General features: G+C 35.6%; 1 protein-coding gene across 10 annotated transcripts in view; it reads left to right on the forward strand.

Moving 5' to 3' along the window:
• Positions 1 to 13,055, forward strand: part of LOC143246523 (receptor-type tyrosine-protein phosphatase mu-like) — a 110,521-nt gene that overhangs the window by 27,284 nt on the left and 70,182 nt on the right. For all 10 annotated transcript variants that reach the window (XR_013026019.1, XR_013026020.1, XR_013026018.1 and 7 more), the window contains 7 exons: positions 1,640 to 1,795; positions 2,341 to 2,481; positions 2,777 to 2,910; positions 4,519 to 4,708; positions 5,633 to 5,703; positions 6,903 to 7,125; positions 8,998 to 9,297. Coding sequence is in view for 6 of the 10 variants with exons in the window: in XM_076493379.1 (XP_076349494.1) it covers positions 1,640 to 1,795; positions 2,341 to 2,481; positions 2,777 to 2,910; positions 4,519 to 4,708; positions 5,633 to 5,703; positions 6,903 to 7,125; positions 8,998 to 9,297 (1,215 nt within the window). In the remaining 4 variants the exon portion in view is untranslated. The remainder of the gene's footprint in view (positions 1 to 1,639; positions 1,796 to 2,340; positions 2,482 to 2,776; positions 2,911 to 4,518; positions 4,709 to 5,632; positions 5,704 to 6,902; positions 7,126 to 8,997; positions 9,298 to 13,055) is intronic.

Consider the following 13,055-nt stretch of genomic DNA (forward strand, 5'->3'; position numbering starts at 1 on the left):
TCCTTTATATTAATTCAAAATAACCTAATAATTATGCAAATAATGACAACACCAAACACCTGATAACATTTCATGATCTCCAACACCAACCCCCAAAAAAGACGAAAATACGGACAACTCACAGCTATTCTACCTATGACGTCAATGTCAAATGATTGTTTTTCCTGTAAGAAATCGGATGAAAATACGATCACACGAATACTGGTGAGGATGGTTTATTGTACGTCTGGTGATGTAAATCATGATACAACAAGTGTTTAGGATATCACACATCATAACTGTGGTTCATCCACAATTTGCTTTTAGGGTTAAGGGATTTTACCAAGTTGCTCATTTGTTTGAACTGTTTGTTTTGATTCGCTTTTTTTATTTTGCAAGGTTAGAATATGAATGTTTTTCTGCTTGATTTTTTTGTTCTTAATTTTATCAAATATTTGTTCAATTTAAGAGTCATGCAAATTCCAACCCGGTATGAACAACATTGGTTGATGCTTATGACTATCGAAAATTTATTTCCCTGGAAGGGGACCAAAGGCCTCCTGGAAGGGTCACATATTTTTAACCACTCGCACCAGAATACGGTGGTGTGTTGTCCGTCACTCAGTCAGTAGGAACCAAAAATATGTAATACAGGGACGTTTAACGTTGCAATCTGTACTGTCGTGATGGCAGTAAAACGTGAGCATGCTACGAATCCCGAGAAGAATTATGCACTCTGTAGACTTCAGCAGATCGTGACATATGGCTTCAACTGCAAGAAATAAAAATATTTGTTTCACTTAATTTCTTTTATATACTCTTGAAACAAAACACTTTCGGAAACCCTGCAGGAGTACATCTTGTAAATAAGATGTTTAGATCAGACATAAACTTATGTCGAGACCCATTTTCGGGACTAAATTTTCAGCCATTTTTAAGGAAATGAACAACAAAATTTATTTTTAAATTAAAACTTAATCTTGACATATGTGACATGTACCTTCTAATTTTAGCAGTTTTACTAAGAGTTATAATGTCCGAATAGCGTAAATTATTTTAAATGTCTATTCAGTTCAAGATGACATAAGCTCAAAAGCCACTCTTAATACTTTTATTTTCCATATCAAGTTTAAAAAAATGCAGCAGTATCTCAAGTAGTAGTGTGTGTGTGTGTGTGTGTGTGTGTGTGTTTTATAGCAAATTCTCATTGGGCTATCTGCTGTGTCCACCGAGGGAAACGGTACGAATTGAGAGCTGTAAGTCTTTAATTAAAACGATTTCACCTAACCTGAAGATGACCTAAGAAGGTCGATACGTTGTTCTGTAATTTATTTTAATTAAAGTTTTAATACCCATATCAGCTGTCTTTAGAATACATTTTTACTTCAAGTAGGTTTCTCGTTATCACAAATTACCATCACATTACAATGTCCACATGACTGAAAGGGCGAGCATGTTTGGTGCGACGGGGGTATCTCTGTCCAGTCAAGGACTATAGTAATGCATGTTAATTCTGTGTTAAAACTCATTAAGAAGGAACTATTATAAAACAGACAACAACTGCAAAACGTCTTATCTTTATTTGTTTTATTCTTGGTTGCTTGAGGTTTATTTTATAGATATGGATCTGAGATTAACTAAATATGATATATTTTTTTAGCCTGCCCTTTGAATACGTTTGGTAAAGACTGCACACAGAAGTGCCAGGCTGTGGACAGCAGTACGTGGGATTCGTGCAAGGAAATATTGATTTGTCTTCCTGATCCATTTGGGTGCACTTGTGCACCAGGCTACAAGGGCCCGAAATGTAACACAAGTAAGGCCATTTGTTGGCGCTTAAACTTAACGAATATGAGTTGTACGTAAATATATTTGTTGTTGGTGTTCAATAATACAGTTATCCAAACTTCAATCTGATTTCTGCATGTTAGATATAGACGCGTACGTAAACTCACTAATTTAAACCGTCTTTCAGTGTCTTGTAAAACGTGTCAGTTTTAAGATGATTTAAACAATGCAGTACAGTAAGTAACGGATATAATGAGTTACAATATTTTAACAAGAAACGGAGTAAATTCTCACAGAATAGACGTGTATATATGGCTAGCCAAGAATGCTTTAAAATTTGGCAAGTGAATTACCTAAACTAGAACATTTTTGTATTTTAATTCAACGCTATGTTGAACGATCTAATTCTTAATGTTTTGTTAATATGTATATATATATATATACTGTCTTGTTATGTATTGTTCCCACAGTACGTAGTCCTAGTGAATATGGTGCTGGATGTTCTCAACAGAGAAAGTGCAATTGTTTAGGTAAAAATGATTGTGATATATATATGCTGTCTTGTTTCCACAGGATGTAGTCCCGGTGAATATGGTGCTGGATGTTCTCAACAGAGAAAGTGCAACTGTTTAGGTAAAAATGACTGTGATATATATACAGGGAACTGCCTGTATGGCTGCAGCTCTGGGTGGCGTGGAAGTGATTGTACAACAAGTAGGTATACACACATGCAGAATATATGTATAATATGTTCAGAAACATGAAAACAATGAAATTGGATTTTCTTTAGTATTCTGACTGAACTCGAGGTTTAATGTATTAGTTAAGAGCTTTAAGACATCACAAACGATCTCATATATATTTTAAATTATAGTTTTAGAGAAAAATTGATACTCTAATGTAGGTTGTTATGCCTTTTAAATACAAATGAAATTATAAACCTCATATTATAAGTTTATTTAGTATTTTGAATAATTCTCATAAGTTCAAGGTGCATTTTTGTGAACAGGTTACCCAGTGTTGAAAAACGGACCCTTTGTAAAACGAAAAACAGGAGATTCCCTTCTTATACTCTTCAGAGAATGGACACCAGAGAACGACATTGGGTCAGGGATCCCTGATTATTATATCATTGAATATCGAGTAAGGTGTTTGTTTATTTTTGCATTTCTTAAAACGTTCCGGAAGATGAGAGTAGGCATAATTATGGTTAAATGATAACCTTGACATAACTAAACTTTAGTCATTGAATATTAACTTAAACATGCGTAATTTACATAATTTTACTGTAGTCTTGTCACGATTACATTTAGTACAAGTACTCTGATATTATTTTTATGATTGGTGCATTCAATATGTAACTATTCATAGATTAAAGTGACGTTATTATTAAGGATAATTTTAAAAAAAGGAAATTGGCGCACTAAACAATACGTTTTAGAAATTAACATGATGATATTACGATGTGACTCACGGTTATATATGTTATTAATTTATTTATATTATATTTTTATCGGGATTATTTTGATGCACGTGAGCCGGTATAATGTGTGGTACTCCTTATGATTAACATTTATTAACATATAATTGCATTTGTGTTAAATGATTTCTAATATACAAATTAGTAAATCGTACGAAACACACAGCCGATATAAAGTTCTGATAGAACTGGATTTATCAGAATTACACTTTGATTTATTATTTGTAGACGGTGTGGTGCCCTTAAAAAACTGATCGTTTTGGAGCAGGTTACGTAAATAGCCCTGACGGCGCAAAATATTCATACACTCTAATAATAAAGATGTAGTCAAAGAGGAAACTTAGAATTTCCAACATGGTCATTCTCTCGTACTTAATGGCATTGGAAAACAAAGGAATATGGATCAATTTAGGGTACCCGAATCATTAAGAAAGAGACTTACAACAAGTCGTACCTCAGCCATGGTAACCAAACTGAGGCATTTGAAACAGATAAAAATCCATGAATATATAGGTCAATGGTGAAAGTCGACCACGTGCTATAAGCAACAGTGTGCAACATAATCAGGAATGATCTCCGTCTGGTAGAAGAGAAACAAGTTACATACACACAGGTTGTTTCCACGCATATTTCAAACAGCTAGAGAACGATATTGGTATTCATGCTATTCCATGCAAAAACACGTCGGTTAAGGCTATATATTTTCGTATGATTGGACTGTTAAAACGTGCACTAAGTAACTACAGTCTGTTTGTTTGTTTAAAATTAAGCACAAAGTTATACCCACCACCGTTATCGAAACCAGTTTCTCGCGGTGTAAGTATGCAGACATACCTTTTCAGCCGTGGGGGCGTTATAATGTGACGGTCAATTCCACTATTCGTTGGTAAAAGAGTAGCCCAAGAGTTGGCGGTGGGTGGTGATGATTAGCTGCCTTCCCTCTAGTCTTACACTGCTAAATTAGGGACGGCAAGCACAGATAGTCCTCGAGTAGCTTTGTGCAAAATTCAAAAACAAACAAACAAAGAAGCAGACATACCTCTATGCCCCTGGAGCAAAGTTTAAGTCGGTAAATGTATAGATGATCACAAACGTGTTATCCAGTCACGTTATATCACAGAACAGTAGCAAATGTGAGGACTGTTACTTTACTCAGGAAGTTATTTGTTACGACTACATAAAGAAAATCGGTCAGAAAATAAACATCACCCTGTTTGTTTGAAGTATTTAATATTTATTCTTTCATCATTATTTTCCGATATATTTTACAGTCAACCAGTAACTGGAGAGAAGCTGGAAAGTTGGAGGCTAAGGAGGATTATCAACATAACATTTCTTACAAAGTTGATGGATTGTTGCCAAACACACAGTATTCTCTAAGGGTTTTGGTGCAAGACAGAGATGGCTCCGTTCAAAAGGAAAGTCTCGTACCAGAAACAAGTGCTACAACCTTCTGTGCTCGTAAATATCATTTTTAAACTTGTTATTAATAGAAGTGATTGCTTGTATTTCATCTGCTTTGTTTTGTTATTCTTTAATCCCGAACTGTAGTTTCTTTATCATCAAATTTCAAAATCATTGAATCTCTCCAGGTAGATACTCCAGTTGTCTATAAAACAAGTTTCAATATCTGTGATGGACACAACACAATTTATTGTGTACCTTTGTGCTTAACAACAAATCAAATCAACCAATCATCTAGAATGACGTGCTTATAACGCTAAAATACATGGTTTGATGCCTGCGGTAAGCACAGCACAGATAACCCACTGTGCAGCTTTATGCTTACCAACAAAGCAAATCACTTAATCAAAACAAATAAACAAACAAACAAAGAATATTCGCATTTTTAGAAGTTCGATTGTGACATATTGAAGTAGTAGGTAAATTTTTTTGTTTATTTTTGAATGTAGATTTATAATTCTGAACTGCAATACGTTACATTTTCTTAAAGATCATATTGGTAAATGTTTAACTTGTTAAAAAGCGATACGTAAGTATAACTTACAAATATCCAATGACATATGTAGCACTCGTTTGTCACGTGCAATGAAACAGCTATTCTTTGTCAGTTCTGTACTTTACATTTTAAAACATAACCTATGCAGTTTCTCAGTTACTTTTATTGGTATGTTTATTTTATCTCATGAATTTTATTTAAAGAAAAACATGCTTTATTACAATTCTATACAATGAATAAGCTACGTTCTGAATAAAGTTAATAATTGGATAAAACGCCTAACGCATCAAATATTAATTACAAATGCTAGATGGCTTAATATTATAAATATTTATCTATCAAACCTTTCTGATAAAAAACGAAATTTAGTGTGTAAAAGGCATAGCTTGAGTTCAGAAAGTTTTCTTCTATTTTCTAAAATGTAGAACCAACTGATCCACCAAAGAATGTTGGTGTATTAGCCCAAAATCCAAATGAAGTAACTGTTACATGGAAGGTAAGTTTGAAAAGGATTTTTTTTTTTTCTAATAGGTTTCAATGAAGTAAATAACATTTTAATCTGGCTGTATTCAAATTGGATGAATAATGCTTTTTAACTTAACTGTATTGGTTATTTAAATAAAATGTTAAAGGTAATTCAACAGTTCTTTTCAAGAACTACCTATTTCTGAAAAGTTGTACTTCAACATTCATTTTGTTTGTTTGCTTGCTTTTGAGCAAAGCTACTTGAGGGCTAAATACACCCGGCAGCCGTCCATAATTTTGAAGTGATAGATTAGAGAGAATGATCGTCATATTATAACTTTCCCATGGCTGAAAGGGAAGGCATGCCCTAACCACCAAACTACCAGCATGGCTTAGTAGTTAGGGCGCTGAACTCAAATCCACCTCGGCGAATTGTTTAAATAATCAATAATGACAACGTATTATTCTGTAACAGTTAATCCCATTATTCGTTGATTAAATAGCAACCCCAGAGCAGGCGATGGGTGGTATTGACTATCTGCCTTCTCTCTAGTATATCACCGCTAAATTAGAGACGGCTATCGAATAGTACCCAAGTAGCTTTGCGTGAAATTCAAAACAAACCAAACCTAACAGCTAAGCCACGTCAGGCCTAGGTAAAGACGAACATAACTATAATGAAATGAAGGACTTAATTTGGGTCAACAGGTAAGTATAGGACAAGAAAACAACGAAGCGTCAGTAAGATCATTAGTTCCCCGCTGGGGCAGCGGTAAGTTTACAGATTTACAAAAATTCCTCTCAGTGGACACAGCAGGTAGTCCGATGTGGGTTTTCTACAAAAACACACACACATAAGAACATGACTAACTTTAAAAACATATTCACAAGTAAACAACAAAGTTAAAAGCGATCGATCTTTTACTTTCTTTATACAGAAAAAATCTAGTCACTAGTCACATTTTTAAACTTGGGCTAAACAGTTTAATTTTTTATGGCCTTGCTATATTTATGCTTGAAACATTTAGTAAAATAGTTTATTTTTAGTTAAAGCGAGATTCCAATTTTTTTCTTTTAAAATTTTACTTATTCGTCACAAGAAACTGTATTGACGTGGCTTAATGTTTTATATTTCACTCGTAAAAATAGCTTTAAAACAACTTATGTAATAAATGTAGTTTAGAAGCTTTCCTTGGAGGAAATGTTTAAATATGGCTGTCATTTTTACAGTTGCCAGACCAGTCCACTTGGAAATGTCATATCGTTTCTGTCAAAATATCTTATAACAATTCTAAGGGAACTTTTAAGGAAGAAAATGTAAACCAAGGCATGAATACATTCTCTTTTCAATCTAAGCCTTACACTGAATGGAAAATAGCCTTACGAGTCGAAACTAAAGACAACACATTTTCTGACTGGACTGAAACCTACACATTGAGAACACCGGAAGGAGGTAAGCTAATTCATTTATTTCAGAATTTCAGTATTATTATAATTATATTAAAAACACAACAACAATAATAGTTGACATCTAGTTATGGAAATTAATGAAAATTCGGAAAGGAAAACTAGTATAAAAATTAAAATAAAAAGTAGGACTAGCGTTAAACATGCGCCTTGGGGCTATTCTTAATATGGTTTGTTTGTTTGTTTTGAATTTCACGCAAAGCTACTCCAGGACTATCTGCGCTAGTCGTCCCTAATTTAGCAGTGTAAGGCTAGAGGGAAGGCAGCTAGTCGTCACCACCCACCGCCAACTCTTGGGCAACTCTTTTACAAACGACTAGTGGGATTGATCGTAACATTATAACGCCCGCACGGTTGAAAGGGCGAGCATGTTTGTGCGACCGGAATTCGAACCCGTCACCCTCGGATTACGAGTCGAACGCCACAACACGCTTGGTCATGCCGGGCCCTCTTAGTATCGAAATTAAACCTGGTGAATGAATGATATAACCAACACAGAATATGTAGGCGTTAAGACCTTATGAAATTCCACTGTTAATATTTCATTTGTGGTGGCTAAATAAAAAAAGAAAAACTTTATCAGTGTTTCTAAAGACCCTGAATAGTCTATATTGCATGCTATATGATACATAACGTCTGGAATTGTACATTCTTTTGACGTAACAATATTGTTCACTGCTTACATGCATTGTTGTTCTTTTATTCAAAATTTACTTACTTATTGTAAGTATAGTCTGACCTCTAAAATTCGGATCGATTAGGACCTAGGTTTGTTTTGAATTTCGCGCAAAGTTACACGATGGGCATCTGCGCCTTTCCTAATTTAGCAGTGTAAGACAAGAGGGAAGACAGTTAGTCATCAACACTCACCGCCAACTCTTGGGCTACTCTTTCACCCAACGAATAGTGGGATTAACCAAAACATTACAATGCCCCCATGGCTGAAAGGGCGAGCATGTTTAGTGCGACCGGGATTCGAACCCTCGACCCTCGGATTACGTCGCAGGCAATCCTAATTTCGGACGATTTTCCGAGTTTTTAATTAAATTCTTGAGACCTCAAATGTTTGTTTGTTTGTTTGTTTTGAATTTCGCACAAAACTACTCGAGAGCTATCTGTGCTAGCCGTCCCTAATTTAGCAGTGGGAAGTCCAGAGGGAAGGCAGCTAGTCATCACCACCCACCGCCAACTCTTGGGCTACTCTTTTACCAACGAATAGTGGGATTGATAACGTCCACACGGCTGAAAGGGCGGGCACGTTTGGCGCGACGGGGATGCGAACTCGCGACCGTCAGATTACGAGTCGCACGCCTTAACACGCTTGGCCATGCCGGGCCAAGAGAGCTCAAATGATTCGAATTTTAGAGTTTTCCGAACCTTTTAGAATTCCGAACTTCAGAGGGCGTACTATATTATGTTATAACAAGTTAATGATTTTAGAGTATACAAGATTATTTTTTAGTAGGGTTAGAACGTTTTTGTTACTGTCGTAAAAATATTCTTCTTTATTTTCAAAGTTGTAATACAATAATTCTTGTTCTTTGTAACAATTTTGTCAAGTATGGTGTAAAATCTTAAATCGTAATTATATTATTTTAACAGTATTTCCTGAGAGAATTTTCTATGTCATCGACTATAGTTGATTTAGGCTGCAGTAGTAGGGTTACTTTGTTAGTATCTGATTGTTAGACTCTCGTGACAAACGGAAACTAATAACAACTTGCGAGTCTTAAGATTTATTCTCGACATATCGATAAAATGTCTACTTGAACGGTAATGAAATATTGAAATATTGGCGTTTAGCGCATTTAATATTATTATTTACATTTATCTGTTTTAAAAACTTGTTTGTTTACAGCACCTAGTGAAGTCCAAAATCTCAGTGTTGTCCCACTTTTTCCTCATCAGTTAAAGGTTGTTTGGAACAAGCCCAGAGAAGAAAACGGAATCATTGTAGGATACAATGTGAGATGCAGACAGATCAGTTGGGTTCATGAATGCTACTCCAATTTAGATGATGATAGAGAGGAAATTAGAATTCGAAACCGCAGTACTATCATCCAGGTTAATCCATCAGCAATATACCTTATACGAGTCCAAGCAGAGACAGTTAGTAAGGGACCTTGGAGCGACACTCACTTTCAAACTCAGGAGGATGGTAAGTTACTTTGAATATTGCTTTAATCAAACTGATATTTGCTGTTCAATAGACGGCTGGATAATATATATTAATTATACGTAGGGGTCGTGTGGAATAATGTGGATCTTAGTTGATACTTTTATATAAGCTATGCATGCGTTGGGCTTAGCACCATCTCCCGTTTAATATTGTGGCAGTTAAATGTTTTTTTTTTTTGGATTGGAAAGCAACCACCTGGCTCAGAGAGGCACTTGTAGAAAAGAGTCTGAAAGTTTATTTGTTTTCTTGAATTTTGCACAAAGCGACTCGAGGGCTTTCCGCTATAATTTAGAAACGATAGACTAAAAGGAAGGCAGTTGGTCAACACCACCCTTCTTATATTAGAGAAATGTGAGATTGACCATTACATTGTAACGTATCACCCCACGGCTCAAAAACTTATTGATGAGATTGGAACCTTTGACTCACAGATTACTTATTGAGTGCCACAACTGCTAATCCATGAAGGACACGAATCATGAGCAGGAAACTATGAAAGTAACTCAGGCAGACTGGACGATGCTTCAATAACCTAAGGAAGTTGCTACTTATTTCACCCTCAATCGATCAATGTTGATGTTTCTAAAGAAACGAGATTTTCACGAATATTAAGTTTTAGTTCTTGACGTAAATTTGACAGATATAAACAATGTAGAATGTTAACATGGATTTGGTTTGGCTATTTTGAATTTCGCGCAAAGCTACACAAGGGTTATCTGCGCTAGCCGTCCATAATTTAGCAGTGTAAGACTAGAGGGAAGGTAGCTAGTCATCACCACCCACCGCAAATACTTGGGCTACTCTTTTATCAACGAATAGTGGGATTGACCATTACATTATAATGCCCCACGGCTGAAAGGGCGAGCATATTTGGTGCGACGAGAATTCGGACCCTCGACCCTCAAATTACGAGTCAAGTGTTTTAATCACCTGGTCATGCCGGGCCTAACATGGATTTCACTTGCACTCTGCACATTAAGTTGTATTTAAATAAGTAGAAATGCAATTTTATGATATTACAATTTCTTATAAGTTTCAACCATGCTTAATGAGCTAACTATTTGCAGAAGCTGTAACATGTATATATATGCATGTATATTCCATAAATTAGTTTTTACAAAATTCGATACCTGAGTACGACCTAATTACGAGTTTTAAAAACTTATACATTTATTACTCCTTCTATAATCAATTACCTCTATTCTACTCGATAAATTATCTGTGTTTTAAACAAAGCTAGTTCAGGGCAAGAAGTGGCTAAATATTAGTAATGAAATGCAAAATCCAGATTGTTTTGATAATTGTTTATCGTTACAAGTGTTATATATGTATGATAATGCTCTTTTTTTGTGTGTGTGCTGGTGCTTTGACTGCCTAATTAATTAGGGTTAATGTGTTAATGAGAACATGTTTTTAATGAAAAGAATCTGTTTGTTCGATTTAACACAAAGTTACAAAAGGGATATATCTGTTTTTCGTCCCTAATTTTGACGTCATAGGCTAGAGAGAAGCCGGATGGTCCAAACCTTTTACTGCAAACTTTTTGTTACTTTTGTTAAGCCTAATAGTGTATTTGACCCTCACTCTTATAACACGCCCAAGGCCTCAAAGCACACAAAAAAAACACTTTTTTTTGTAGTAAAAAGACTTAAACCAATAAATTTCCGCTTCCCATTCTATCACGATAACCATTGGTTCGCGTACGGTCCAATGAAAAGAGTCTTTTTTTAAATGTCAACATTGTGTTTTCTGTTAATGTAATCTTAGTTTTTTATAAAATAATTACAAATACACATCCGTAGAAATAGCCTAATTAGCGATGTCGCCACATCAAAAACCCTCTTCCTCATGATTTTACTTCAGGGTCAAAGTAACAAACTGACCTCTGAATTGCCAATTTAAGTAACAATTATCTCTCTTTTATCATTCTCTTTACGGAAAATGACAAAACTATCATATTAACTTGTGGATATCCTGTTTCCACCTAATTGATTGGTCATCTAAGTCTTCTGATTTATTACGTACCTTAAAATAGCCAATTGGAGAGTAATATTGTGATCAGTGCAATGTTAACAGTTAAAAGTAGCCACAAACAGCTAATTTCGGGAATAAAATAACGGGGCGCACATTTTGAAACAAACTATGGACAAGAGAACTCGACAGTTGAAACCGGAGTTACTTAAACACTGGTTTCGTAAGGACGACAATAATTTAACTTTATTAAGGACTCAAGAAGATTTGATAGTATTATGATTTCTTTGCACATCATAAAATCGATTCAACGGTCTAGCCTCCCCCCCCCGCTATTACAGTGGTATGTCTACGGATTTACAACGCTGAAAGCAGGGGTTTGATTTCTCTCGGTGGGCCCAGTAGATAGCTCGATGTGTCTTTGTTATAAGAAAATACACACACACACTCAACGGTCTAGAATTGTTCATACTGTTAGTATTTTATAACTGCGAGTGTGAAATGTGCAAGCGATTATGTAGTATTTTTAAGTTTGTTTGGAATTTCGCACAAAGCTACTCGAGGGCTATCTGTGCTAGCCGTCCCTAATTTAGCAGTGTAAGACTAGAGGGAAGGCAGCTAATCATCACCACCCACCGCCAACTCTTGGGCTACTCTTTTACCAACGAATAGTGGGATTGACCGTCACATTATAACGCCCCCACGGCTGGGAGGGCGAGCATATTTTGGCGCGACTCGAGCGCGAACCCGCGACCCTCAGATTACGAAGTGCACGCCTTAACGCGCTAGGCCATGCCAGGCCCCGATTATGTAGTAAGCGTAGCACCATCTCGAGGCAAGCCGAAACCTATTACCGTACAGAAGCTGCAACATGTATATTCCATAAATTAGTTTTTACAAAATTCGATAACTGAATACGACCTAATCAGTATTTAACAAATTTATTATACAGTTTTATACTGGAGTCGACTACTGTAATAGTTTTCAACCAATTTAGCGTTTAAACAGTATTTAGTTATGTTGTCTTCCCTAGCCTTGCAAAAATTTACAATAAAATTGTAAAGGCTATATATAAAAGCAGAAATGTAGCATATTCAGTTATAAGATATAATAAAATACATTTCATTACACTTAAGAAAGTTTTTTTAATAAAGGTTATATGGTCACTGCTCTCGAAGCAGAAATAGTCAAACGTTTTTCTCGGTATCATTCAAAGGGACAGGTTTGTTTGAAATTAAGCACAAAGCTACACAATGGGCTATCTGTGTTGTACCCTCCACGAGTATCGAAACCCGGTTTTTAACGATGTACGTCCGTGCTCTTGTCTTGCAGTGACTTTAGGCTTGTATTGAATATTCAATAGGAATGTGTATTATTGCTGTTTTTTAAATTCTTTTAATGTCCCCTAGTGGCTCAGCAGTAATTCTACAGGTTTATGATATTAAAATTTCGGTTTCGATACCCATGGTAGAAAGAACACAGATAGCTTTTTGCGTAGCTTTACGCTTAACAACAACCAAATGAAACCAAACTTCAATACACCTCCAGTTCTCTCCTCGTCATAATAAACTTGTTCGTCCTTTTAACTGTGAGGACAAAATAATGTGACGGTCAATCCTATTAATCGTTAGTAAAAGAGTAGCTTAAGAGTTGGTGGTGGGTGGTGATGACTGTTAGCGCAGATAGCTCTCATGTAGCTTTGCACGAAATTGAAACCAAGCCAAACCTCTCATTTTCCGGTTTCAACACAGTAATATATTAATCCT

Source organism: Tachypleus tridentatus, chromosome 3 (genome assembly GCF_004210375.1).
Source record: "Tachypleus tridentatus isolate NWPU-2018 chromosome 3, ASM421037v1, whole genome shotgun sequence".
NCBI classification, from domain to species: domain Eukaryota; kingdom Metazoa; phylum Arthropoda; class Merostomata; order Xiphosura; family Limulidae; genus Tachypleus; species Tachypleus tridentatus.